This window comes from Heptranchias perlo, chromosome 17 (genome assembly GCF_035084215.1).
Source record: "Heptranchias perlo isolate sHepPer1 chromosome 17, sHepPer1.hap1, whole genome shotgun sequence".
In the NCBI taxonomy this organism is placed as follows: Eukaryota; Metazoa; Chordata; class Chondrichthyes; order Hexanchiformes; family Hexanchidae; genus Heptranchias; species Heptranchias perlo.
The window spans coordinates 5,125,242-5,150,934 of NC_090341.1; the positions used below are offsets into that span (position 1 = coordinate 5,125,242).

Below are 25,693 nucleotides of genomic sequence, written 5' to 3' on the forward strand. Positions count from 1 at the left end.
AAAGAGAAATTTGACGAAGAAAGACAGATGCAAATTAGTTTGATCTGTTCTTAAGTTTTATATATGACTAAATTTTCATAATAAAAACTCATACTCTCATCACTTGTTTTCCCCATCTTACGAACAAGGATTTATTTATTTAAGTGCAATATATGAGGGGAACAAATTTATTTACTATCGACCTGCACTGGATAAGGAAAATACTATTTATTTACTTTCCAGGAACCAACCAAAAAACACTTACTTCACCGTCTCTGAGAAAATCTCTAAGACACTTCCTTCCAGATTCTTTATGATTCAGGGAAATCTTCTAACCGTACTTTGCAAAAGCATCCTGGTGCTGACAAGCTGATTTACCTTGTCTTCTGTTGTCTTCCAACAATCTTGGTTACATTGGTATTGTCCTTGCCCCTCACCTTCATAAAATGTTTCTGCTGATTTCTGTACCCAACCTTACCTCAGTATCATCGCTGTAAATATAGTAGAGAACTCTGATGAAGATTTCCTCCGTCATGTTATGTAGCGTCACCATAGGGATACTGGGCTGACTCTGAAGCTCCTCACTTTCAGAGAAATGATCCTGCAGCAATGCTCTGAAATAATCACTGCGACTACAAAAGAATGCCTGCAAGCACAAAAATAAAACCACATCATTCTTACGCAACCACAGAACCGTACAGGTTTACAGCACAGAAGGTGATTCATCCCATCATGTCTGTGCCCACTCTTTGCTAGAGCAATCCAAAACCAATCCCGCTGCCTTGCTCTCTCCCCGTAGCTTTACTAGTTGTTGGGGAGAGCAGCGCAAGAGGTTGAACAGTCTAATGGATAATGTGAGCATTGAAGGGACAGAACTTTCTCACCCTTTATTTCATACATTTGAATATCTTACTAGTCTCCCGACGTATCTGGGAGAATCCTGGATCACCAGCTCCCAACTCCCGGTGTTGTTGCAAATCTCCTGATGTGTGCTGTTTCCAGCTCCAATCATCTGGTACGCTCCTGGGTGATTTCAACGATATAAGGCTGTCCGGGATCAGTGAATGCACTTTAACTATATCCCCACAGGGGACACAAGGAGGGTAGTCAAACAGTGTTGCCCTTGTGAACCTCCCACCAGATGAGTCGTTACCTGTCCTCTGACATATACCCGATCAGAATGTGCAAATGTGTACGTGCTGGGGGGAGCGGCAAAAGAAACAAAGAACAAATATTTTGGATTTCAAACTTCTCCACCCCACATCATCCTGGTGAATTTATGTTTTATCCTCTCTATGGTTTTAACGTCCTTCCTAAATTGGGGTGCCTGATAAATATTTTTAGTTTTCCTACTATTTCCCAGTAGATTATATTATCGCAGTGTAACAGAACTGAGATGGCAAATCCCTTCCACCACTTGAAATGGAAGCCAGATAAAGAAGCATTACAGCATACAGATGATCTTGTTTTTGTATAAAAATTACTTAGTGTTGGGAAAGTTAAGCACTTACTAGCAGATGTCCTGTAGCATTGCTCGTAGTAAGGATTTAGAAGGACAAGAATAATACACCTGTAGTGCACAATTCTGCTGTCAAGGTGGAATCTGTGCAATCTGGCATGTTGCTTTAATAATTATTGTGAAAAGACATCATAAGCTAACTGGTATTATGCAAATCCTACGGTTTTGCAAATCCTCTACGATTAGAGGTGGATAGCTTTCTTTCTCTTTTTAAACTTTTAAATAAGAACAGAAACTTGCACAGGTGACAGATGCATGTCATTTTTTTTAAATTATATATACTAGTGGATCTCCTGTGGTATTGGTCTCAGTAAGTCAGATGATAAATTGTTTTATATGGATAGGACTGTTAAACCAGAATACCCACAATGTACTGTTCTGTTGCTTTGGTGAAGCTGTGTTGTTTTAAGGCCTAAATTCTAATTGCTGTTAAGTAAACAGTGGATGAGGGCAATACGAGTTTAATTGCTCTTAGGCTGCAGGTCAAAACCCAGGATGAAATATCTGGGTTTCTTTTTTTAAAAAAATGTAATTGGTAATGTCAGTTAGGTATTACAGTCATTTTAACTCATGTGTCAGTAAGGTATTTTGGATTGCTGGGTTGAGTTGCTCTGTATATTCAAGATAACTTTCTTTATACTTTTTTTTTTAAAAAGCGTGTCACAGAAACATACCGTGATTATCCTTCAGTGTGACATGTTAGATGTGCCATTTTTGTTACACTGAAATAGATAGGTCGAACAAATGTCAAATTATTTTTTAATGTGCGAACTGGTCCTTAGAAGGAATCATAACAACTCCAGCCAGAGCAATGAACTACTCAGGGGATTTTTAAAAATCATAATAGGCAGTTTCAGCACTGACATACAGACCTTGTGACACAGGAAGATGTAGCCTTCTACTCTGAAACTCAGATCAGGGTAACTGCTAAAGTTGTCTGTGCTGTCGAAAGGCAGTTCACCAAAACCAACCTGGGACAGAAAGAGAAGGAAACGATCAATACCAATTTTATTACAAGCAAAACAAAAACCTGGCATTACATTTCACCCCAGGCAAATAAAATATAAAAACAGCAACAATACATCCTGCAAGGGGAGGCCTCCCTGATTAGAAAGAGTCCCCTCCTGTCAGCCATAATTGGAGCCTGGGCCTTAGTCCCTTAACTATAAGCTTTTATTTATTTTTTTATTCAATCCCGGGATCTGGGCATCGCTGGCATTTATTGCCCATCCCTAGTTGCCCCGAGAAGGTACTCGTGGGCCTTCCCTTGAACCGCTCAGTAGCGGTTTGAAACAAACTGAGTGGCTTGCTAGGCTACTTCAGAGGACGATGTGGAGATGCCGGTGATGGACTGGGGTGGACAAATGTAAGGAATCTTACAACACCAGGTTATCTTACAACACCGGACGAAGGAGAAAGCCTCCGAAAGCTTGTGATTTTCAAATAAAACTGTTGGACTATAACCTGGTGTTGTAAGATTCAATACTTCAGAGGACAGTTAAGAGTCAACCACGTTGGTGTGGTACTGGAGTCATACATAGGCCAGAACGGGTAAGGATAGCAGGTTTCCTTGCCTGAAGGACATCAAAACGGTCGGGTATTTTTTTTTTTAAAAACGACAATCTGACAGCTTCATGGCCATTTTTATTTCATCTTTTTATTTCCAGAGATTTTTAAAACTGAATTCAAATTTTGTCATAGTGGGATTTGAACTCTCACTCTCTGGATTATTAGTCCAGTAACATAACCACTCCGCTACTGTAACCCTTCAACATCAGAAAGCTAGGATCATGCAACACGGAGTGCTGATGAAGAGCAGAGCAACCAAAAAAAGTGTGGCAAGAGAAATGAACAGAAGGAAACAAGGCTGCACAGATCAGAAACACTTACAAGGGAGTGGGGGAGGAGGGTGTCAATTGTAGAATATATTTTTATTTTTAAAAAATTAGCAAAATGAGGCACAACGTGGAATTTGAAAATCTGGAGAACCTCAAAACGATAGCACAAAATTGGTACAGGTTATTTGCCCGGTTCCACTTAGAAATGGCCCTCTCCACGAGCTTTCCTGATCTTTTGTCCAATATTGCGGTACATGGCATCAAAGTACACTGTGTGTAGCAAGTGTAGAGACTGGTGGAATTTGTCGTGCCATGTCAAATCACTAGCCCTTCATAAGATCCAGTGTGTAAAGTCAATCTCCTGTATCACAGCTGCCATTTGGAATAAGTAAATCAGCCCCTTACCCCACATTCAGTGGACAGAAAGACATGCATGAAGATATCACTTACATACCCACATTTTAGGTTTTAAATTAAAGTGCCTTTGATATATGGTATAACAAATGTATGGTTTAGTGTGAATTATATAGGCCAGTAAATTGTAAAGCATTAAAGGATTGTGTCTCCCAAGTTGATTCTTGACCAAATTTTTCAAGGGTTCTAAATTTTGGATGAATGTAGGAGCACAAACAGGAACATTCTAGATCCATTTGCAAATTTCTCGTCAGTACTGTTTTACAAATGCAGGATGAAAACTAAGAGTATCTCTGAATAATTCATACTCTGCTCTTAAAGCTAATTGCTTAACCCTTAGTGAATCACGGACATGGTTATTTGCTCAGGCATGCTATCCCAGTTGCATCTACTGCATGTCCTCCTCAACTCTGAGCTTTCTTTACCATGTAACTCGTTTGGGATTTTCTGAATGTTCCATAATGGAGAGCGAAAACAGGGAGGTAGAAGGCAAAAAGATGAATGAAAGATTTAAAATTTAGATTGCATTTATATTGTCACGTTCACATTGATGCAAAGTAGTTTTGGATGTCCATCAAAAGCAACGGTGGCAGCATATCTCAAAAGACTACCAAAGCACCCGAGACCATCCCACTCCAGGCAGCCATCCCACAACGATTGAGTTCCAAAAGACTGCGATGTTAATCCAGACTTAGAAAAAAAAAATGAAATAAAACAGATTCAGGGGGAAGTATTTGGTACAGTGGTCGCTTTCTCACCTCTGAGACAGAAGGCTGTGGGTTCAAGTCCCACTCCAAACACTTACGCACATAATCCAGGCTGACACTCCAGTGCCAGTACTGAGGGAGCGCTGCGCTGTTGAATGAGACATTAAACCAAGATCCGGTCTGCTCTCAGGTGGATGTAAAAGATTCCACGGTCATTATTTGAAGGAGAGCAGGGGAGTTTTCCCAGTGTCCTGGCCAACATCTACCCCTCAACCGACACCATCAAAAACATTATCTGGTCATTTACCTCATTGCTGTTTGTGGGACCTTGATGTACGCAAATTGGCTGCTGGATTTCCCTACATTACAACAATGACTACACTTCAAAAGTAATTTGTTAGCTGCAAGTGCTTTGGGATGTCCTGAGGTTATGAAAAGTGCTATATAAATGCACATTCTCCTAAAATCAGTTAGAAAAAGAGCAAAATCACAGTTAAAATAAATAAATAAGACGAGCATGGAATAGGATAAATAGATGACCGTGGAAGAGATAATAGGGACAACAGCGTGAGCACAAGCAAAGCGTTTAAATTTTTGTATTTTTAAGTAAAATGATGTTTCTTCTGTTAATTTTAGTAGTTTTGCATTAATATTGCAATATATACTGCAATCTGTACTTGTGTATTCCTATGTGGATATGGATCATTGATTCACTAACGAGTTCAAAAATTTAAGGTCCTTCACAAAATATATGTATTTTTATTAAGTTCACACCTACCCGCAGCTCAGCAGGCAGAGCACAGTCAGCGAGCATGGCCAGATCATCCTGTAGCCTGCAGCTTTCATCAGGTTCTAATGTCAGCACTTTCACCCAGGTCCCAGGTTTTGAGGAGACTGCGTTAAAAAAAACATGAAATGTAACAGCTCCACCGTCTACTTCTAAATCAAAAAAAGCAACGAGTGTCAAGTCCAAAGACACCCCCTTACTATTTTAAAGCAGCACTACTCATAACACAGCCCGGGGCACTACTTTCGGCCCTCATCTCCTTCAATCCTGTGGCAGACTGGCTACTCCATGTGTCTTTCGGAATCTATTTGCTAGCCAAGGGTACTAAGGGATATGGAGCAGGGGTGGGTAAATGGAGTTGGGGTACAGATCAGCCATTGAATGGTGCAACAGGCTCGAGGGGCTGAATGGCCTGCTCCTGTTCCTAATCACGTCCTAGCTGCAGGGTGCTGGCCAAGGTGGATTCGGTGCTGTTCCGTCTTCCTTTTCTTGCTCTTCAGCAAAAGGCAGCAAACAAATGCTATCAGAAGGTGAGGTGATTCCAGCAAGTGAAAAGGGCCGAAAACAATTAGAACTTTTTAATAAAACTAGAGTTTTTTGCTCCTCTCTCTTCCTATGGAAAAATGCCTGGTCTCCATTTGACCACTGCCAATAGTGACATGACTGAGAGCAAGAGCTTGCTGTGTGGGGAAGCCCAGGTGCAGACCAAGGCCTTGTCACTGTGCGCTGGTGTGTCCGCAGCATTCCTAAGAGTTGCCCTCATCTGTGCTTCACGTCCGCACAGACGATGAGTTAGAAATGTGATTCTAGACCAGACAATAGCGAAAGGTTTGAACTTCATGAATGACTCTTCAAATAACAACAACTTGCATTTATATAGCGCCTTTAACGTAATAAAATGTCCCAAGGCGCTTCACAGGAGTGTTATCAAACAAAATTTCACACCAAGCTACATAAGGAGATATTAGGACAGGTGACCAAAAGCTTGGTCAAAGGGATACATTTTAAAGGAGTGTCTTAAAGGAGGAGAGAGAAGTAGAGTGGCAGAGAGGTTTAGGGAGGGAATTCCAGAGCTTAGGGCCTAGGCAGCTAAAGGCACGGCCGCCAATGTTGGAGCGATTAAAATCGGGGATGCGCAAGAATCCAGAATTGGAGGAGCGCGGAGATCTGGGAGGATTGTAGCGCTGGAGGAGGTAACAGAGATAGGGAGGGGCGAGGCCACAAGAGGGATATGAAAACAAGGATGAGAATTTTAAAATCAAGGCGTTCCTAGACTGGGAGTCAATGTAGGTCAGGGAGTATAGGGATGATGGGACAATGGGAATTGGCAGAGTTAGGATATGGGCAGCAAAGTTTTGGATGAGCTCAAGTTCATGGGGGGTGGAAGATGGGAGACCAGCCAGGAGACCATTGGAATAGTCCAGTCTGAAGGTAACAAAGGCAGGGATGAGGGTTTCAGCTGTAGATGAGTTGAGGCAGGGGTGGAGACGGGCGATGTTACGGAGGTGGAAGTAGGTGGTCTTGGTGATGGAGCGGATTTGTGCTTGGAAGCTCATCTCAAGGTCAAATAGGACGCCAAGGTTGCAAACGGTCTGGTTCAGCCTCAGACAGTGGAAGCTTTTTATCTTTCACTTGGAGGCATTTTATTTTTCACTTCTTCCCTTTCACATTCATGTGTGAGCCTAGACAATGAGTGTCAGCAAGCCAGAAGAGGAGCTGGGAAGTTCTACCTGGTATCCTGGCCAATATTTATCCCTTAACCAACATCACTAACAACAGGTTATCTGGTGATTGTCACATTGCTGTTTGTGGGATCTTGCTGTGCGCAAACTGGCTGCTGCGTTTCCCTACATTACAACAATGACTACACTTCAGAAGTACTTCATTGGCTGTAAAGCGCTTCGGGACGTCCGGAGGTCGTGAAAGGCGCTATATAAATGCAAGTCTTTCTTTTCTTTTCTTCTTTTTAGGTTGGGTAACCCAAGAGGCTACGAAGGGAAGAGTAAGGGATGATCGAAGAAAACAGAATGTTATTTTCAGAAATTCAGTAAGTTAGGAAAGATAGCACCGTAAAAACTTACCAAACTCATACACTTTTTTGCATTTGCTTTCCAGTTCACTGATGAGCTCTTCCAACTTGCACTGCTTTGCTAAGATTTTAAAATCTTCAACATTTTCCACTTCAATATCTAGGCGGCCTGCAGAAACAGAAATAACCATGAAAATAAATAAAGTCTCTCCTTATGTGAGGGACCAGATTAATTGGCACTTGACCATGGGTTAATAATTGACAGCCAACACGGAATTGTTAATGGCAAATCATGTGTGACAAACTTGATTGAGTTCTTCGATTAAATAACGGAGAGGGTTGATGAAAGTCGTGTAGTTGATGTTGTGCAAAGGGACTTTCAAAAGGCATTTGATAAAGAGCCTCATAATAGACTGGTTAACAAAATTGAAGCCCATGGGATTAAAGGGACAGTGGCAGCGTGGATATGAAATTGGTTGCGAGACAGAAAGCAGAGAGTAGTGGTGAACAGTTGTTTCTCAGACTGGATGGAAGTATACGGTGGTGTCCCTCAGGGGTCAATATTAGGGCCACTGCTCTTTGATATATATATTAACTTGGTATAGGAGGCATTATTTGAAAGTTTGCAGGTGACACAAAGCTTGGAAATGTAGTAAACAGTCAGGAGGTGGAAGCATATTTCAGGAGAACATAGACAGACTGATGAAATGGGCAGACACATAGCAGATGAAATTTAATGCTGAGAAGTGTGAAGTGATGCATTTTCAAAGGAAATATGAGGAGAGGCAATATACACTAAATGGTACAATTTTAAAGGGAGTGCAAGAACAGAGAGAGACCTGGGGGTTCACATACACAAATCTTTAAAAGTGGCAGGGCAAATTTATAAAGCTGTTAAAAAAGCATACTGGATCCTTGGCTTTATAAAGCAAGGAAGTTATGGTAGACCTTTATAAATTGCTGGTGAGACTTCAGCTAGAGTATTTATCCAATTCTGGGCATCACACTTCAGGAAGGATGTCGAGGTGTTGGAGAGGGTGCAGAGGAGATTTACCAGAATTTTACCAGGGATGAGGGACTTCAGATATGAAGCTGGGATTGTTCTCCTTACAGCAGAGAAGGATAAGGAGAGATTTAATACAGGTGTTCAAAATTGAGGGGTTTTGACAGAGTTGATACGGAGAAACTGTTTATGTAGCAAGCTGTTATGATCTGGAATGCGTTGCCTGAAAGGGCGGTGGAAGCAGATTCAATAGTAACTTTCAAAAGGGAATTGGATAAATACTTAAAAGGAAACATTTGCAGGTCTATGGGGAAAGCTCTTGGATAGCTCTTTCAAAGAGCCGGCACAGGCACGATGGGCCGAATGGCGTCCTTCTGTGCTGTAGGATTCTATGTAATATCAACAGATTGGGTAACAATGAAGAATGGCCTCTTGGATGACACCAGCGCTACTGAAATAAAAGACAACAAAAGCACAAATGGTTGCTTAGGCAGAGTCAATAACAACATGCAAGACAGATAAACGCTCGAAGGAGAAAAATACTAAAGGGTACAGGGAAAGAGAAGGGAACTGGGACAAGACTAGATAGCTTCAGTAGGGGAGCTAGTACAGACACAATGGGCTGATTGGCCCTCTTGTACTAAATTCCTGTCATTCTGTGGAAAACCTTTTCCTACCACTTTCTAAAGCTACATATGAAGTAAAGAAAGACTTGCATTTCTATAGCACCTTTCACAACAATTAAGTACTAACTAGTACTGAAGTGTAATCACTGTGAGAAACACAGCCAATTTGCACAGAGCAAGCTCCCACAAACAGCAATGTGATAATGACCAGATAATCGGTTTTAGTGATGTTAGTTGAGGGATAAATATTGGCCTGGACACCCGGGAAAACTCTCCTGCTCTTCTTCGAATAGTGCCATGGGATCTTATACGTCCACCTGAGAGGGCAGACGGGTCCTCGGTTTAACGTCCCATCCGAAAGATGGCACCTCCGACAGTGCAGCACTCTCTCAGTACTGCACTGGGAGTATCAGCCTGGATTTTGTTCTCAAGTCTCTGGAGTGGGGACTTGAACCCACGACCTTCTGACTCAGAGGTGAGAGTGCTACCTACTGAGCCACAGCTAACACCTATTTATTCCAATTTCTCCAAATATGTAACAGATGAGGCAGCGCGTTACATACCTGTATAGAAATACTGCAGAATTGCCCTGAAAGCCATTGGGTTAATCTGTGAAACGTGGGGGGGAAGAAAGTATACACCATGAAATAGACCATGCACTTGAACTTTGGTACCGTGACAGAATTATTCTGTCAATCATAAATAAATTCTATTGTTATCATAAATGCTACTGAAAAAGATCATTCTTAAACATTTCGAAGTTCAAAGTTTTATCCCCCCACAGCTGTGGCGGCACTTATGGTTGAACAGCTTAACGACACTCAAAAGTTTAGCCTTGCATGTGAAATACAGCCACCAGAGGGCAGCCAGCACCCATAATTATTCCCCAGCAACTTTAGGTGAGCAAAGTGGGGAGAGGAGGTGCAAAATGCACCCGTAACTCGTTCAAACCTGTATTTGGGTTTGTACTGGTTAACGAGTACAATGACAAAAAGAAAAAAAGTCAGACGTCAGGGAAAAGGGATCCTGATCCCTCTCAGTCTCCAAGTGTAAGTGAAAAAGTGAAAGTAAAACTGTAAAAGAAGTAGACAAGTAGAAAGACATAGGAGTTCAGATACACAAGTGAGAGGCTGTTTAAAAAGCACATGGGATCCTGGGATTTGTAAATAGGGATGCAGAGAGATAATGCTAAACCCATGCATATAATTGGTTGGGCTGCCATTAGAATATTGTGTCCAGTTTTGGGCTCCCTGCTTTAGGAATAATGTCAAGGCCTTGAAGGGGGTACAGAAGAGATTCACTGGAATTATATCAGGGCTGAGAGACTTTAGCTATGACAAGCGACAATCACTCTCTTTTGATTAGAAGGCAAACATGGGAGAGATAAAATTAGGAAAAGCTATTTCCACCGACTGATAACCAGAGAAGACGCGGTACCTCATGATGTTCTCCTGATCTCTGGGCCGTAAGCCTGGAGATCCGGCTTAAACGACCTTTTATCTGGGGGAATCCACTCAAGGTACTGCGGGAGATCGGAGCAGCCCCGTGGAAATGCCAGGCGCATATAATTAAGATCATCCCCAAAAGAATGAAGGGAGAGGCTAGGAGGATTTCTATTAAGCAATTGGATGGAATGAACGCCCTACCAGAAATAGCAGTGGGAACGGAATCAGCAACAGCTTTTAAAAGGGAAGGGGAAAAATATTTGAAAAAGTAATAAAATTATTGGGGAATGGGACATGTGCAATGGGCCAAATGGCCTCCTTCACTGCTGTAAAATTCTATTGTTCTGGTGTACACCTTACCAGCGGGTGCTTGAGGGCTATTGCTTTCTTTCCCTTCCACTTTGTCTGAAACATTTCTGCAAAATACGTCGAGCGTGCATTCAGCACACAGCGATGCGCTCTGAACGTCTCTCCGTGAACCAGGAACGAAACGTCATTGTAATAACCTTGTTCCAATAACCTGCTCAAGAAAACGGAAATAGAGAAGTCATTTCAGTTAAATTAAAATGCCACGATATCTGCAACAAGTCACGTTCGTCTCTTGTGTCCTTATCATGGTAAAGGGTGTCAGTGTTGGGAAATGGAATTCTTTTGAAGCACCTCGGTGTCACCATCAATTACTCCCAGGTCAGTGAAGTGCAGCCAGATGGAAGGAAAAGCACCCTCCACTCTGCCCCAACAACGTGCTTTGCCCCCAAGAACACTCCTATTGTACCAATGTGACATCTTTTTCTAACACCGAACCATCCTTGCGGCTGTCTAAGCAATGATGCCAATTAAAGCCAAATTAAGGACAGTTAACTGCCCCGTGGCCACTAGGAAATGGGTAGAGACAGCCCAAACACATTGTGCAAAGGGCATTGATAGCCAGCAGAAATAAGGATGAAGAACATCTTGCATTTATACAGTGCCTTTTGCAACTTCGGGAAGTCCCAAAACGCTTCACAGCCAATTAATTACTTTTGAAGCGCATCATTTAGGCAAAAGCAGACTTCAATCCCATCAATCTGGGCTGAATCTGAACATGGGTCCCAGGGGCGAAAGGATGGTGATTAACCCATTTCCATCAGCCCATTCCCCTCTTATGGATCACATTTGGCATTGCTCATGGATAACGCAGATGGGCTGGACAACAGATATGGCACATGCGAGCCATGAAGCAAGAGGAGCTCGGGTAGGCTGGGAAGTGCTGAGCAGTACGGCTGCCCTGTCCGGTATAGATTCCCTGGATGTGACTGGTTTGTGTGGATACTACCATTGGTTAGGACAGACCAATTAGCAATGCTCATGGAGCTCTACTTTGATACAGTCTTATAGACAAGATTATTTATTGCAATTAATTATCAAACATTATCATGCATCACAATCTTCTTTGAGGGTAATTTATGAATGTTGGGTTCTGATTATACTGTAGCTATCTACCTTGTGTATACGGCCATAGAATCTGATTCCCCAGGCCAAAGTTACAATAAAACAATTTAAAATCAAAGAAAAAAAGACTTGCATTTATATAGAGCCTTTCACGCCCTCAGGGCGCTTTGCAGCCAATGAAGTCCCAAAGCGCTTTACAGCCAATGAAGTACTTTGAAGTGTAGACACCGTGGCAGCCAATTTGCACACAGCAAGGTCCCACAAACAGCAATGTGATAATGATCAGATAATCTGTTTTAGTGATGTTGGTTGAGGGATAAATATTGGCCAGGACACCAGGAAGAACTCCCCTGCTCTTCTTCGAAATAGTGTCACGGGATCTTTTATGCCCACCTGAAAGGGCAGACGGGGCCGCGGTTTGTTTAACACCTCATCCGAAAGACGGCACCTCCAACAGTGCAACACTCCCTCAGTTCTGCACTGGGAGTGTCAGCCTGGATTATGTGCTCAAGTCTCTGGAGTGGGACTTGAATCCACAAACTTCTGACTCAGAGGTGAGAGTGCTACCCACTGAGCCATGGCCAATACCTAAATATGATATGGGACTAGAGTGGGCACAAAGGGTTACGACTCCTGTTCACGTGGAAGATAAACACCAACCTGGACTGGTTGGAACAAATTAACTGTTTCCGTGTTGCAAGTTTTATGTAATTCTATGAAGCTGGAGACTTATAACTTGTCCCCTCCCTTCCCACAATAGGTTGTCAATTCACCTTGCACTTGCCCTTGCCCTTGTTCGGTCCTGCTGCGGTTCGGGAAGTTTTGCTGCAAGGAGATGGCAGCGATTTATTTCTCCCCTTGTAGAGCACACCAGCCCAGATCTTGGGTGAGCCTCATTCAACAGCAGCAACTTGCATTTATACAGTGCCTTGAACAAAGTAAGAACGTCCCAAGGTGTTTCACAGGAGCGGAATCAGACGACAATTAACACCAAGCAATTCTAGTGGTAGCAATGGCTTCTTAAATGATATATATGAATGGTCAGCCTACAGCCAGAGACCTTACTCACACAGTTCATATACTTTTGATAAATCATTTTGCTGTGTTGTGCCCTTATTGTTACTGTTACTATTCCTGCTGTTCACAAAATGGATGCCGCATTTTCCTATATAACTCGTATTTACATAAAACGTAGAAAAACGCCGCAAGGCACTTCACAGAGGTGCAAACAAAAAATGGATGCCAAGCCAAATAAGGAGATACTGCGGTGTTTTTTTTGCCTCTCCCAGGAGATTAAAAAGGATATAGATGAACTGGAGAAGATGCAAAGAAGATTTACTAGGATGATACCAGAATTGAGAGGTTATGGCTATCAGGAAAGATCGAACAGGCTATATTCTCTGGAATTTAGAAGACTGAAAGGTGATCTCATTGAAATGTATAAAATTCTTAGAGGGCTTGAAAGAGTAGATGCCGAGAAGCTATTTCCCCTGGCTAGAGAGTCTAGAACTAGGGGTAGTAGTCTCAAGATAAGGGGGCGGCCATTTAGGACTGAGATGAGGAAAGATTTCTTCATTCAGAGGGTTGTAAATCTTTGGAATTCTCTACCCCATAGGGTTGTGGATGCTCAGTCGTTGAGTATATTAGAGACTGAGATCGATAGATTTTTGGACATTAAGGGAAGCAAGGGATATGGGGGATAGGGTGGGAAAGTGCAGTTGAGGTAAATGATCAGCCATGACCTTAATGAATGGCGGAGCAGGCTCGAGGGGCAGTATGGCCTACTGCTGTTCCTATTTCTTATGTTCTTAGGCTGGGGCTCTTTTCTCTAGGAAAGAAAAGACTGAGGGGGTGACCTGATAGAGGCCTTTAAGATTATGAATGGGTTTGATATGGTAGATGTTTCCACTTGTCGGGGGAGACCAGAACTAGGGGCCGTAAATACAAGATAGTCACTAATAAATCCAATACGGAATTCAGGAGAAACTTCTTAAACCAGTGAATGGTTAGAACATGGAACTCGCTACCACAAGGAGTAGTTGAGGTGACTAGCATAGATGCATTTAAGGGGAAGCTAGATAAAACACATGAGGGAGAAAGAGAAAGGATTGAAGGATATGTTGATGGGTTTAGATGAAGAAGGGTGGGAGGAGGCTCATGTGGAGCATAAACATTGGCATCGACCAGTTGGGCCAAACGGCCTGTTTCTGTGGTCTGGGGGGGTGGGGGGGGGGGGGGGGAGGGTGATGCATAAAACCCTCTTCAAGACCTTCCTCGTTAACCATGCTTTTGCCTCCCCTGTGACCACCCTATAAAGTGGCTGAGTTTGTACATAATTAATTAGTGTGTCAGAAATGTAACTTATTGCTGATTTCCTACCTTTGCAGAAAGTCATCATAATAATCTCTCCGCATACACTTGGAAGTGATCTGCTTGTAGTCCTTCAGCAGCCTCCGAATGGAATCATTCAGGGCACCGTATAAGCAGCGCTCCCCATCAAATGTGTTGGCTTCACATTTTGCTCCTGTAACACAACAGATTTCAGTTCGAGGAGATCGAGCCTGAGGAATAATTGGCTCAGAGTCACTGATCAATGGGGAGGAAAATAAACAACAATTTAAAACACTAGAATTAACGACAACCAATCAACAAGATTAGTCTGCTTTATTAAATTAATATTCGAGTGTGAAACTATTACCTTTTTGCTAAATGTCGTCTAGTGAGTGCTGCACGCCCTCACCACTGCAGAACTTTATCAAAGTAAGCAAGTGTGTCACTATGAACAACTTTTTCTTAAGATTTAGTTTTTTCGCCCCTCCCTTGAAGGTCTTGACTCCTTGCCAGTTACATAATCTCTGGGCGCCCCCCACCCCCCATAACTCGATGAAAAGACGACAATAACTTGCACTTTAACAAAAAATTAAACCCAACTTTCACACGACTGCTGCACAGTGCAGGGAAATTACTTTTACATAACATGAGTACTGCATCTTGCAGGAAACGCAGCTTTTCTTACATAAAATAACACCACTCCGGCTCAAGCTCAATGTTTGTACATACATTTCAACATTCTTTGGCTTCGTTTCCCATACAGTGGTTTAGCTTATTGTTTGAGTCACAGAACAGGAAGTGCCGAAACAGAGGATACATCACAACTAGAGAGGGTGCAGACGAGATTGACTAGAGTGGTGCCATGGATGAAAGACTTCAGTTATGTGGAAAGACTAGAGAACATAGGAACAGGAGTAGGCCATTTACTCCTCAAGCCTGTTCTGCCATTCAGTGAGGTCATTTTTTTTTAAATTCGTTCATGGGATGTGGGCGTCGCTGGCGAGGCCGGCATTTATTGCTCATCCCTAAATGCCCTTGAGAAGGTGGTGGTGAGCCACCTTCTTGAACTGCTGCAGTCCATGTGGTGAAGGTTCTCCCACAGTGCTGTTAGGAATGGAGTTCCAGGATTTTGACCCAGCGACGATGAAGGAACGGCGATATATTTCCAAGTCGGGATAGTGTGTGACTTGGAGGGGAACGTGCAGGTGGTGTTGTTCCCATGTGCCTGCTGCTCTTGTCCTTCTAGTGGTAGAGGTCACGGGTTTGGAAGGTGCTGTCAAAGAAACCTTGGCGAGTTGCTGCAGTACATCCTGTGGATGGTACACACTGCAGCCACTGTGCGCCGGTGGTGAAGGGAGTGAGTGTTTAGGGTGGTGGATGGGGTGCCAATCAAGTGGGCTGCTTGTCCTGGATGGTGTCGAGCTTCTTGAGTGTTGTTGGAGCTGCACTCATCCAGGCAAGTGGAGAGTATTCCATCACACTCCTGACTTGTGCCTTGTAGATGGTGGAAAGGTATTGGGGAGTCAGGAGGTGAGTCACTCGCCACAGAATACCCAGCCTCTGACCTGCTCTTGTAGCCACAGTATTTATATGGCTGGTCCAGTTAGGTTTCTGGTCAATGGTGACCCCCAGGATGTTGATGGTGGGGGATTCGGCGATGGTAATGCCATTGAATGTCAAGGGGAGGTGGTTGGACTCTCTCTTGTTGGAGATGGTCATTGCCTGGCACTTGTGTGGCACGAATGTTACTTGCCACTTAACAGCCCAAGCTTGGATGTTATCCAGATCTTGTTGCATGCGGGCTCGGACTGCTTCATTATTTGAGGGGTTGCGAATGGAACTGAACACTGTGCAATCAACAGCAAACATCCCCATTTCTGACCTTATGATGGAGGGAAGGTCATTGACGAAGCAGCTGAAGATGGTTGGGCCTAGGACAATGCCCTGAGGAACTCCTGCAGCAACGTCCTGGGGCTGAGATGATTGGCCTCCAACAACCACCACCATCTTCCTTTGTGCTAGGTATGACTCCAGCCACTGGAGAGTTTCCACCCTGATTCCCATTGACTTCAATTTTACTAGGGCTCCTTGGTGCCACACTCACTCAAATGCTGCCTTGATGTCAAGGGCAGTCACTCTCACCTCACCTCTGGAATTCAGCACTTTTGTCCACGTTTGGACCAAGGCTGTAATGAGCTCTGGAGCAGAGTGTTCCTGGCGGAACCCAAACTGAGCATCGGTAAGCAGGTTATTGGTGAGTAAGTGCTGCTTGATAGCACTGTTGATGACACCTTCCATCACTTTGCTGATGATTGAGAGTAGACTGATGGGCGGTAATTGGCCGGATTGGATTTGTCCTGCTTTGTGTGGACAGGACATACCTGGGTAATTTTCCACATTGTCAGGTAGATGCCAGTGTTGTAGCTGTCCTGGAACAGCTTGGCTAGAGGCGCAGCTAGTTTTGGAGCACAAGTCTTCAGCACTACAGCCGGGATGTTGTCGGGGCCCATAGCCTTTGCTGTATCTAGTGCACTCAGCTGTTTCTTGATATCACGTGGAGTGAATCGAATTGGCTGAAGACTGGCTTCTGTGATGGTGGAGACATTGGGAGGAGGCCGAGATGGATCATTCACTCGGCACTTCTGGCTGAAGATAGTTGCAAACGCTTCAGCCTTGTCTTTTGTACGCACGTACTGGACTCCGCCATCATTGAGGATGGTGATGTTTACAGAGCCTCCTCCTCCCGTTAGTTGTTTAATTGTCCACCACCATTCATGACTGGATGTGGCAGGACTGCAGAGCTTCGATCTGATCCGTTGGTTGTGGAATCGCTTAGCTCTGTCTATAGCATGTTGCTTCCGCTGTTTAGCATGCATGTAGTCCTGAGTTGTAGCTTCACCAGGTTGGCACCTCATTTTTAGGTACGCCTGGTGCTGCTCCTGGCATGCTCTTCTACACTCCTCATTGAACCAGGGTTGATCCCCTGGCTTGTTGGTAATGGTAGAGTGAGGAATATGCCAGAACATGAGGCTACGGATTGTGCTGGAATACAATTCTGCTGCCGCATGGATGTCCAGTTTTGAGCTGCTAGATCTGTTCTGAATCTATCCCATTTAGCACGGTGGTAGTGCCACACAACACGTTGGATGGTGTCCTCACTGCGAAGACGGGACTTCGTCTCCACGAGGACTGTGAAGTGGTCACTCCTACCAATACTGTCATGGACAGATGCATATGCGACAGGTAGATTGGTGAGGACGAGGTCAAGTAAGTTTTTCCCTCGTGTTGGTTCGCTCACCACCTGCCGCAGGCCCAGTCTAGCAGCTATGTCCTTCAGGACTCTGCCAGCTCGGTCAGTAGTGGTGCTACCGAGCCACTCTTGGTGATGGACATTGAAGTCCCCCACCCGGAGTACATTCTGTGCTCTTGCTACCCTCAGTGCTTCTTCCAAGTGGTGTTCAACAAGGAGGAGGACTGATTCATCAGCTGAGGGAGGGCGGTAGGTGGTAATCAGCAGGAGGTTTCCTTGCCCATGTTTGGCCTGATGCCATGAGATTTCATGGGGTCCAGAGTCAATGTTGAGGACTCCCAGGGCAACTCCCTCCTGACTGTACATCACTGCACTGCCACCTCTGGTCGGTCTGTCCTGCCGATGGGACAGGACATACCCAGGGATGATGATGGAAGAGTCTGGGACGTTGGCTGAAAGGTATGATTCTGTGAATATGGCTATGTCAGGCTGTTGCTTGACTAGTCTATGGGACAGCTCTCCCAATTTTGGCACAATTCCCCAGATGTTAGTGAGGAGGACTTTGCAGGGTCGACTGGGCTTGGTATATTTGGTCATTATCGTATATTTCTCCACCAACAAGGCGAAAAAAAATACAAAAAAATGGCAGTAAGTCAGTTTCCCCTGCCTAGACACATTCTGGGGAATTTCTATTAAATTTAATTTACTTTTGAGTGTCTTTGCTAGTGTTACTCCATCACTAAGCTGTCTCATAGCACTGTTACCAATAATGTGGTTCCGAGGCCCACTTGTCAGAACAACAAATTTTGAATCCCATAGTCCCACCACAGTCATTTATTGATCCTCATGTGCCTTTCCTCATTGAATGGAATAGAAATCATGTGCCAGTTAATGAGGGGCAAAAGGAAGAACTGAATAAGGTACCTCTAGCTCACTGTTAAATATGATTACAGAAATCAGGGTTGGAGTACAATTGAGCTCATGTTTACTACTGTACAACACTTCTCAGCCGTGAAGCCACAGTATTAGCCGTGGCTCAGTGGGTAGCGCACTCTTCTCTGAGTCAGAAGGTTTTGGGTTCAAGTCCTACTCCAGAGACTGTAGCACAAAATCTGGGCTGACACTCCAGTGCTTTACCGAGGGAGATCTGCACTGTCAGAGGTGTCATCTTAAAATAAGACGTTAAACCAAGGCCCTGTCTGCCCTCTCAGGTGAAAGTAAAAGATCCTATGACATTATTTTGAAGAAGAGCAGGGAAGTTCTCCATGGTGTCCCGGCCAATATTTATCAGTCAGTCAACATCACGAATAAAAAAAAAATTCTGGTCATTATCACATTACTGTTTGAGGGACCTTGCTGTGCACAAATTGGCTGCCATGTTTCCTACATTACAGTAGTGACTACACTTCAAAAATACTTCAATGGCTATGAAGCGCTTTGGGTCATGAAAGGCGTTATATAAATGCAAGTCTTCCTTTCTTTTCTCCGAGCAGGGCAAAATGATTGCAGATTCTACATTACACTCAACATACAAGCTGGGTATTTTGCAAAAAAATTTTACTTTAACATTTATTTAAATGTGAATTTTGTAATCAACAGGTGGCGAGATATTAGTGCTAAACTTTCCATTTCAGGCATCCAGTTTCAGTGGCAAGCACTCTCAGGTCAGGTAGGACAACAACTTGCATTTCAAGTGCAGGACATTAGGAGGAAAAGAACCAACACCAAGAGAAAAATCGAGGTACAGCAGGGTTCGATTCAGAATAAAGCTCACCCTACTCATCCCTGACAATGTCCCTCAGACCCAGCTTCAGATGAGCAACCCCCTACTGCACCAGTGTGAAATGCTGGCACGTCTTGCACCAGTCACCTTCTGGCCTCTTTTAGCATGAAATTGGCAATCTTGCTGAATTAGAAACAGTTTTGCACTATGGGCCAATGTAAAATTAAGAGACCAGCGTTGACAGCGGCGGAGGAGGAGCCTTTCTTTCTCTCTCCCACAGAGCGGTCGGCAGCGGGGAAGGAGGAGCGGACCTGGTTGGAGCGGCGGCGAGTCGATAAAGGGAGCAGCGGAGGCCTGAGGTGAGTAATTAAACTCACCTACGTGAGTCTTTTTCCCCAGCGGGGAAAGAGCTTCGCGGGCTTTTTCAAAGGCAGGGGGCGGGGCCAAATCATTGGTACCCGTATATAGGTGGAGCGGTTGCTAAACCCGAGACACTACACTAGTAGTGACTCCCACCCCCTCTAACCTTTTGGGGGATAGAGGGAATTTAAAGGGTAGGTTCGATTTTATATTTTGTTTTCAGGGACTTAACTCCTGGACCTAAGATAAATAAGAAGCAAAAAGTAATCCAAGTGGGACGTCACCAAGGAAGAGGTAAGTGATTGGCTGGTGAGTATTTTCCTGCTGAATTTGTCTAAGGTTAGAGTTTGTGGATTCTCGGGTCTCTGTTGTGTCGTGGGGGACTGCTGTTCAGCAAGGGCCCTTGAGTATACCTTTTAATTGAAGTGAAATTGGTGGGATTCATTTAATTTGAATTAATTAGTTAAAGGGTAAGTCATGTCAGGACAGCCCAGCCCCGTGTTATGCTCTTCCTGCTCTATGTGGGAAATCAGGGACCCTTCCGGTGTCCCTAACGACCATGTGTGCGGGAAATGTATCCAGCTGCAGCTACTGACAAACCGCATTGCGGCACTGGAGCTGCAGATGGATTCATTAAGGAGCATTCGCGATGCTGAGAACGTCGTGGATAGCACGTTTAGTGAGATGGTCACACCGCAGGTAAAGGTTGTACAGGCAGGAAGTAATTGGGTGACCACCAGGCAGAGTAAGAGGAGCAGGCAGGCAATGCAGGGGTCCCCGGTGGCCGTCCCCCTCTCAAACAAATATACCGCTTTGGATATTGTTGAGGGGGATGTCTTATCAGGGGAAGGCAGCAGCAGCCAACTTCCTGGCACCAGGGGTAGCTCTGCTGCACAGGCTGGGAGGAAAAAGAGTGGAAGAGCTATAGTGGTAGGGGATTCTATCGTAAGGGGAACAGACAGGCGTTTCTGTGGCCGTAAACGTGACTCCAGGATGGTTTGTTGCCTCCCTGGTGCCAGGGTCATGGATGTCACTGAGCGGCTACAGGGCATTCTCAAGGGGGAGGGTGAGCAGGCAGAGGTCGTGGTCCACATTGGGACCAACGACATAGGTAGGAAGGGAGATGAGGTCCTGCATCAAGAATTGAGGGAGCTAGGTAGCAGATTAAAGAGCAGGACCTCAAAGGTTGTAATCTCTGGATTACTCCCAGTGCCACGGGCTAGTGAGTATAGAAATAGGAGGATAGAACAGATGAATGCGTGGCTAAAGAGTTGGTGCAGGAGGGAGGGTTTTCAGTTTCCTGGATCACTGGGCCTGCTTCTGGGGAAGGTGGGACTTGTACAATTCGGACGGGTTGCACCTGAACCAGAGCGGGACAAATATCCTTGAGGGGAGGTTTGCTAGCACTGTTGGGGGGGGTTTAAACTAACTTGGCAGGGGGATGGGATACAGAGTGGAGCTACAATAGGGGGTGATGTGCAGCCAAATATAGAGAAAAAAAACAAGTCAGCTTGGAAGACAGGGCAAATATGTAAGGGCAAGGCTGGATGGAATCTATTTTAATGCAAGGAGTCTTGCGAATAAGGTGGATGAACTGAAGGTGTTGATAAACACATGGGAGTATGATATTGTTGCGGTCACAGGGACATGGTTGAGGGAGGGGCAAGACTGGCAGCTCAATATTCCGGGGTACAGAATCTTCAGGCGAGACAGAGGGGGAGGTATAAGAGGAGGGGGAGGTCGCAATATTAATTAAAGAATCAATTACTGCCATAAGGAGGGATGATATATTAGCAGGTTCCTCTAATGAGGCCATATGGGTGGAGCTTAAAAACAAAAAGGGGGCAAGCACTTTGATGGGAGTGTACTATAGGCCCCCAGTCAGGGGGAGATAGAGGAACAGATATATAGGCAAATCTCAGAAAATTGTGCAAATAATAGTGTAATAATAGTGGGGGATTTCAACTTCCCCAATATTAACTGGGATACTCAGAGTGTAAAAGGCTTAGAGGGTACAAAATTCTTAACGTGCATCCAGGAGAGCTTTTTGAGCCAGCATGTAGAAAGTCCTACAAGAGAGGGGGCGGTACTGGACCTAATTCGAGGGAATGTGGCCGGCCAAGTGGAAGAAGTGCTAGTAGGTGAGCACTTTGGTGACAGTGACCATAATTCGGTGAGATTTAAGGTGGTCATGGAAAAGGACAGGGAGGGGCCGGAAATAAAGGTTCTAAATTGGGGGAAGGCCGATTTTAATAGGATAAGGCAGGATCTGGCCAAAATGGACTGGGATCAGCTGCTTGTAGGAAAATCCGCATCGGAGCAATGGGAGTCTTTCAGAAGGGAGATTGAGACCATACAATGGCAACATGTTCCCGTAAAGGTCAAGGGTGGTTCCAAGAACTCCAGGGAACCTTGGATGTCAGGGGATATACGAGAATGGATTAGGAAAAAAAGGAGGGCTTTTGGCAGATACAAAAGACGGAGGAAGCCCTAGAGGAGTACAAAAAGTGCAGGGGGATACTTAAAAAAGAAATTAGGAGATCAAGGAGGGGCCATGAAATAACACTGGCGAGCAAAATAAAGGAAAATCCTAAGATGTTTTATAAGTATATTAAGGGTAAGAGGATGACTAGGGAAAAAATAGGGCCCATTAGGGACAAAAATGGCAATCTGTGTGTGGAGCCGGCAGATGTAGGAGGGGTTCTAAATGAATTTTTTGCATCTGTTTTCACTATGGAGAAGGACGATGTAGACATAGAAATACAGCAGGGGGACTGTGATATACTCGAACATATTAACATCGAGCGGGAGGAGGTATTGGCGGTTTTAGCAGGCCTAAAAATGGATAAATCCCCAGGCCCGGACGAAATGTATCCCAGGCTACTGTGTGAGGCAAAGGAGGAGATTGCGGGGGCTCTGACACATATATTCAGAACCTCTCTGGCCACAGGGGATGTGCCAGAGGACTGGAGAACCGCTAATGTAGTACCATTATTCAAGAAGGGGAGTAGGGAAAAACCGGGGAACTACAGGCCAGTGAGCCTAACATCAGTGGTAGGAAAATTATTGGAAAAAATTCTGAAGGACAAAATTAGTCTCCACTTGGAGAAGCAAGGATTAATCAGGGATAGTCAACATGGCTTTGTCAAGGGAAGATCATGTCTGACTAATTTGATTGAATTTTTTGAGGGGGTGACTAGGCGTGTGGATGAGGGTAACGCAGTGGATGTGGTCTACATGGATTTCAGTAAGGCCTTCGATAAAGTCCCCCACAGGAGACTGGTCAAGAAGGTATGAGCCCATGGAATCCAGGGTGCCTTGGCACTTTGGATACAAAACTGGCTTAGTGGCAGAAGGCAGAGGGTGATGGTCGAAGGTTGTTTTTGTGACTGGAAGCCTGTGGCCAGTGGGGTACCACAGGGATCGGTGCTGGGTCCCTTGCTGTTTGTGGTCTACATTAACGACTTGGATATGAATGTAAAAGGTATGATCAGTAAGTTCGCTGATGATACAAAAATTGGTAGGGTGGTAAATAGCGAGGAGGATAGCCTCAGTCTGCAGGACGATATAGATGGGTTGGTCAGATGGTCGGAACAGTGGCAAATGGAATTTAACCCGGAAAAGTGCGAGGTGATGCACTTTGGAGGGACTAACAAGGCAAGGGAATACACAATGAATGAGAGGACCCTAGGCAAGACAGAGGGTCAGAGGGATCTTGGTGTGCAAGTTCACAGATCCCTGAAGGCGGCGGAACAGGTAGATAAGGTGGTAAAGAAGGCATATGGGATACTTGCCTTTATTAGCCGAGGCATAGAATATAAGAGCAAGGAGGTTATGATGGAGCTGTATAAAACACTGGTTAGGCTACAGCTGGAGTACTGTGTGCAGTTCTGGTCGCCACACTACAGGAAGGATGTGATCGCTTTGGAGAGGGTGCAGAGGAGATTCACCAGGATGTTACCAGGGCTGGAGCGCTTCAGCTATGAGGACAGACTGGAGCAGAGGAGGCTGAGGGGGGACATGATTGAGGTGTACAAAATTATGAGGGGCACAGATAGGATGGATACTAAGGAGCTTTTTCCCTTCGTTGAGGGTTCTATAACAAGGGGGCATAGATTCAAGGTAAAAGGCGGGAGGTTTAGAGGGGATTTGAGAAAGAACTTTTTCACCCAGAGGGTGGTTGGAGTCTGGAACTCACTGCCTGAAAGGGTTGTGGAGGCAGGAACCCTCACAACATTCAAGAAGCATTTGGATGAGCACTTGAAATGCCATAGCATACAAGGCTACGGACCAAATGCTGGAAAATGGGATTAGATTAGACAGGGCTTGATGGCCGGCGCGGACACGATGGGCCGAAGGGCCTCTATCCGTGCTGTATAACTCTAAGTAGACAGAGACTCCCAAATGGAATTTCACGTTGGACCTTTACAGCCAGATGTAACAGACTTCCATCCCATCAGGTCAGGCTGGATTTGAATACCAGTCCAATTTGCGAATGCCTGTATCTCATCCACTGCATTGCCCAAACCCCAAGTACAGAACTTTTAAAATCAGGGTTTTTTGTTTTTAGTCAGAGGGCGTTCTCAAACCTTAAGATTTAAAGAACTCTGCATACATTAAGTTAATGACCTAACCTTTGAAAAGGGAGTGGGGGGGGGGGGGGGGGGGGGGAGGAAAGCAGTGAAAAGGTACAGAATACTGCCCAACCTTCATAAAATCAAGCTCAATAGTTTTAGAAGCATCCATACCACTGGCAAGTAGATATCGAACAAGGTCCTCATGCCCACATAGACACGCGTAATACCTGTTACACAAAAGGAGAAATTAGTGATGCATTGCAAATATTTTGATCTAATGTATCCCTTGATTTAGAAGGGCAATAATTTGATCGTTCAAAAAAAAGACTCGCTTTCTTTTTAAATGAATGCAACATTTTTGAGATAAGCAATTCAATTCTTCAAATAGTTGAGTGAAATTTCATTTAGGGCTCGAACTTGATGTTGAAATTTACAAGCACTGCTTTAAAGAGTCTCAATACATTTGTGACTTCAACGTATTTGTCATCCTGCACAAAAGGCAATGCAGTTGCATTCACTGGTTGAGAGAAGTTAAAAGGAGTATGCCTTCATAAAATGCACTCTTATGGTATTTAGATTACAGCTAACTGTTGCAGCAGATCGGGTTTCAGTTAGACAGCATCTGTTTACACAGCCTGGCTGAAAATTTAACTCTGCTGCCCAGGAGTTAAAGTTTAAATAGTTTTAAAAAGTGATCCCCCCATCCCCTTTTTATACCTAGTTTGACACCACACTGGAGATACACTCCAAGTGGTATCAAACCGAAGTGGTGTGAGACAGCCTGCTGCAGGGAGTCTCACTCCGCTTCTCTCTGGAATCAGATCCAGCCCTCGACTTCAAATCTGCACTCCAACTTTAGCACTGGTGAGAAGTCGATATCGCTTCATGCAGACTCTACAGTTACTGTGTGAGCACACCCTAAAAAAATCTTACACCAACGCAAAAGCAAACTGCAAGCCCTCTTACTGTGTGCAACAGCTGCATTTATTATTAAATACTTAAAACTACAATAATAAAGGCTGCTTGCACAGTCTCCTAAGCAGCCTCGTCTAATCTTGACATTTTTAATTTTTCCTTCCCGATTCATTGCAACATATGCTGACACACTGCCCAATCACGTCCCTTGCAACATGTATCCAACGCAATACCAATGAAATAATGAAACCATCTAGCATTTGACACAGATTGCTATGGTAATGACAAACAGCATTTTCAGCATTAGTGCATTAGAGTTAAAATATCCTTGAGGGTTACAGAGGCATCCAACACCAGCATCAAATTAATGACAATTTGCACTTATACATACAAATTACTTGCATTTACACAGCACGTATCACGTTTCTCAGGAGTGTTTCATGCAATGAATTGTTTTGAAGAGCAGTCAATGTATGAATCAGCTATTTTGCACATAGCACGTTCACACAAAGAGTAATGAGACAATGGTCAGTTAATATGTTTTAGGTAGTATTGGCTACGACACCAGGAGAGCTCCCACTTTTCTTTCAGACTAGCCATGGGATCTTTAATGTCCACCTGAACCAGCGGTGCTCCGTTTAACATCACACCCGAAGAATGGATTAGGAGAAGGGAAACCACAATAAACAAAAAGATGTTGAAATGTCTCAATCTGGTCACCAATTTGACCCCATGAGCAAACTGGTGACAATATCAAAA

At 44.3% G+C, this 25,693-nt stretch overlaps 1 protein-coding gene across 1 annotated transcript in view; it reads right to left on the reverse strand.

Annotated features, from left to right (window-relative positions):
- Positions 1–25,693, reverse strand: part of abtb1 (ankyrin repeat and BTB (POZ) domain containing 1) — a 56,573-nt gene that overhangs the window by 14,433 nt on the left and 16,447 nt on the right. The window contains exons 3-10 of the mRNA XM_067998400.1: positions 24,191–24,246; positions 14,158–14,302; positions 10,708–10,867; positions 9,466–9,511; positions 7,326–7,442; positions 5,236–5,351; positions 2,371–2,469; positions 458–625 (exon numbers count right to left, since the gene is read on the reverse strand). Coding sequence (XP_067854501.1) covers positions 458–625; positions 2,371–2,469; positions 5,236–5,351; positions 7,326–7,442; positions 9,466–9,511; positions 10,708–10,867; positions 14,158–14,302; positions 24,191–24,246 — 907 coding nt within the window. The remainder of the gene's footprint in view (positions 1–457; positions 626–2,370; positions 2,470–5,235; positions 5,352–7,325; positions 7,443–9,465; positions 9,512–10,707; positions 10,868–14,157; positions 14,303–24,190; positions 24,247–25,693) is intronic.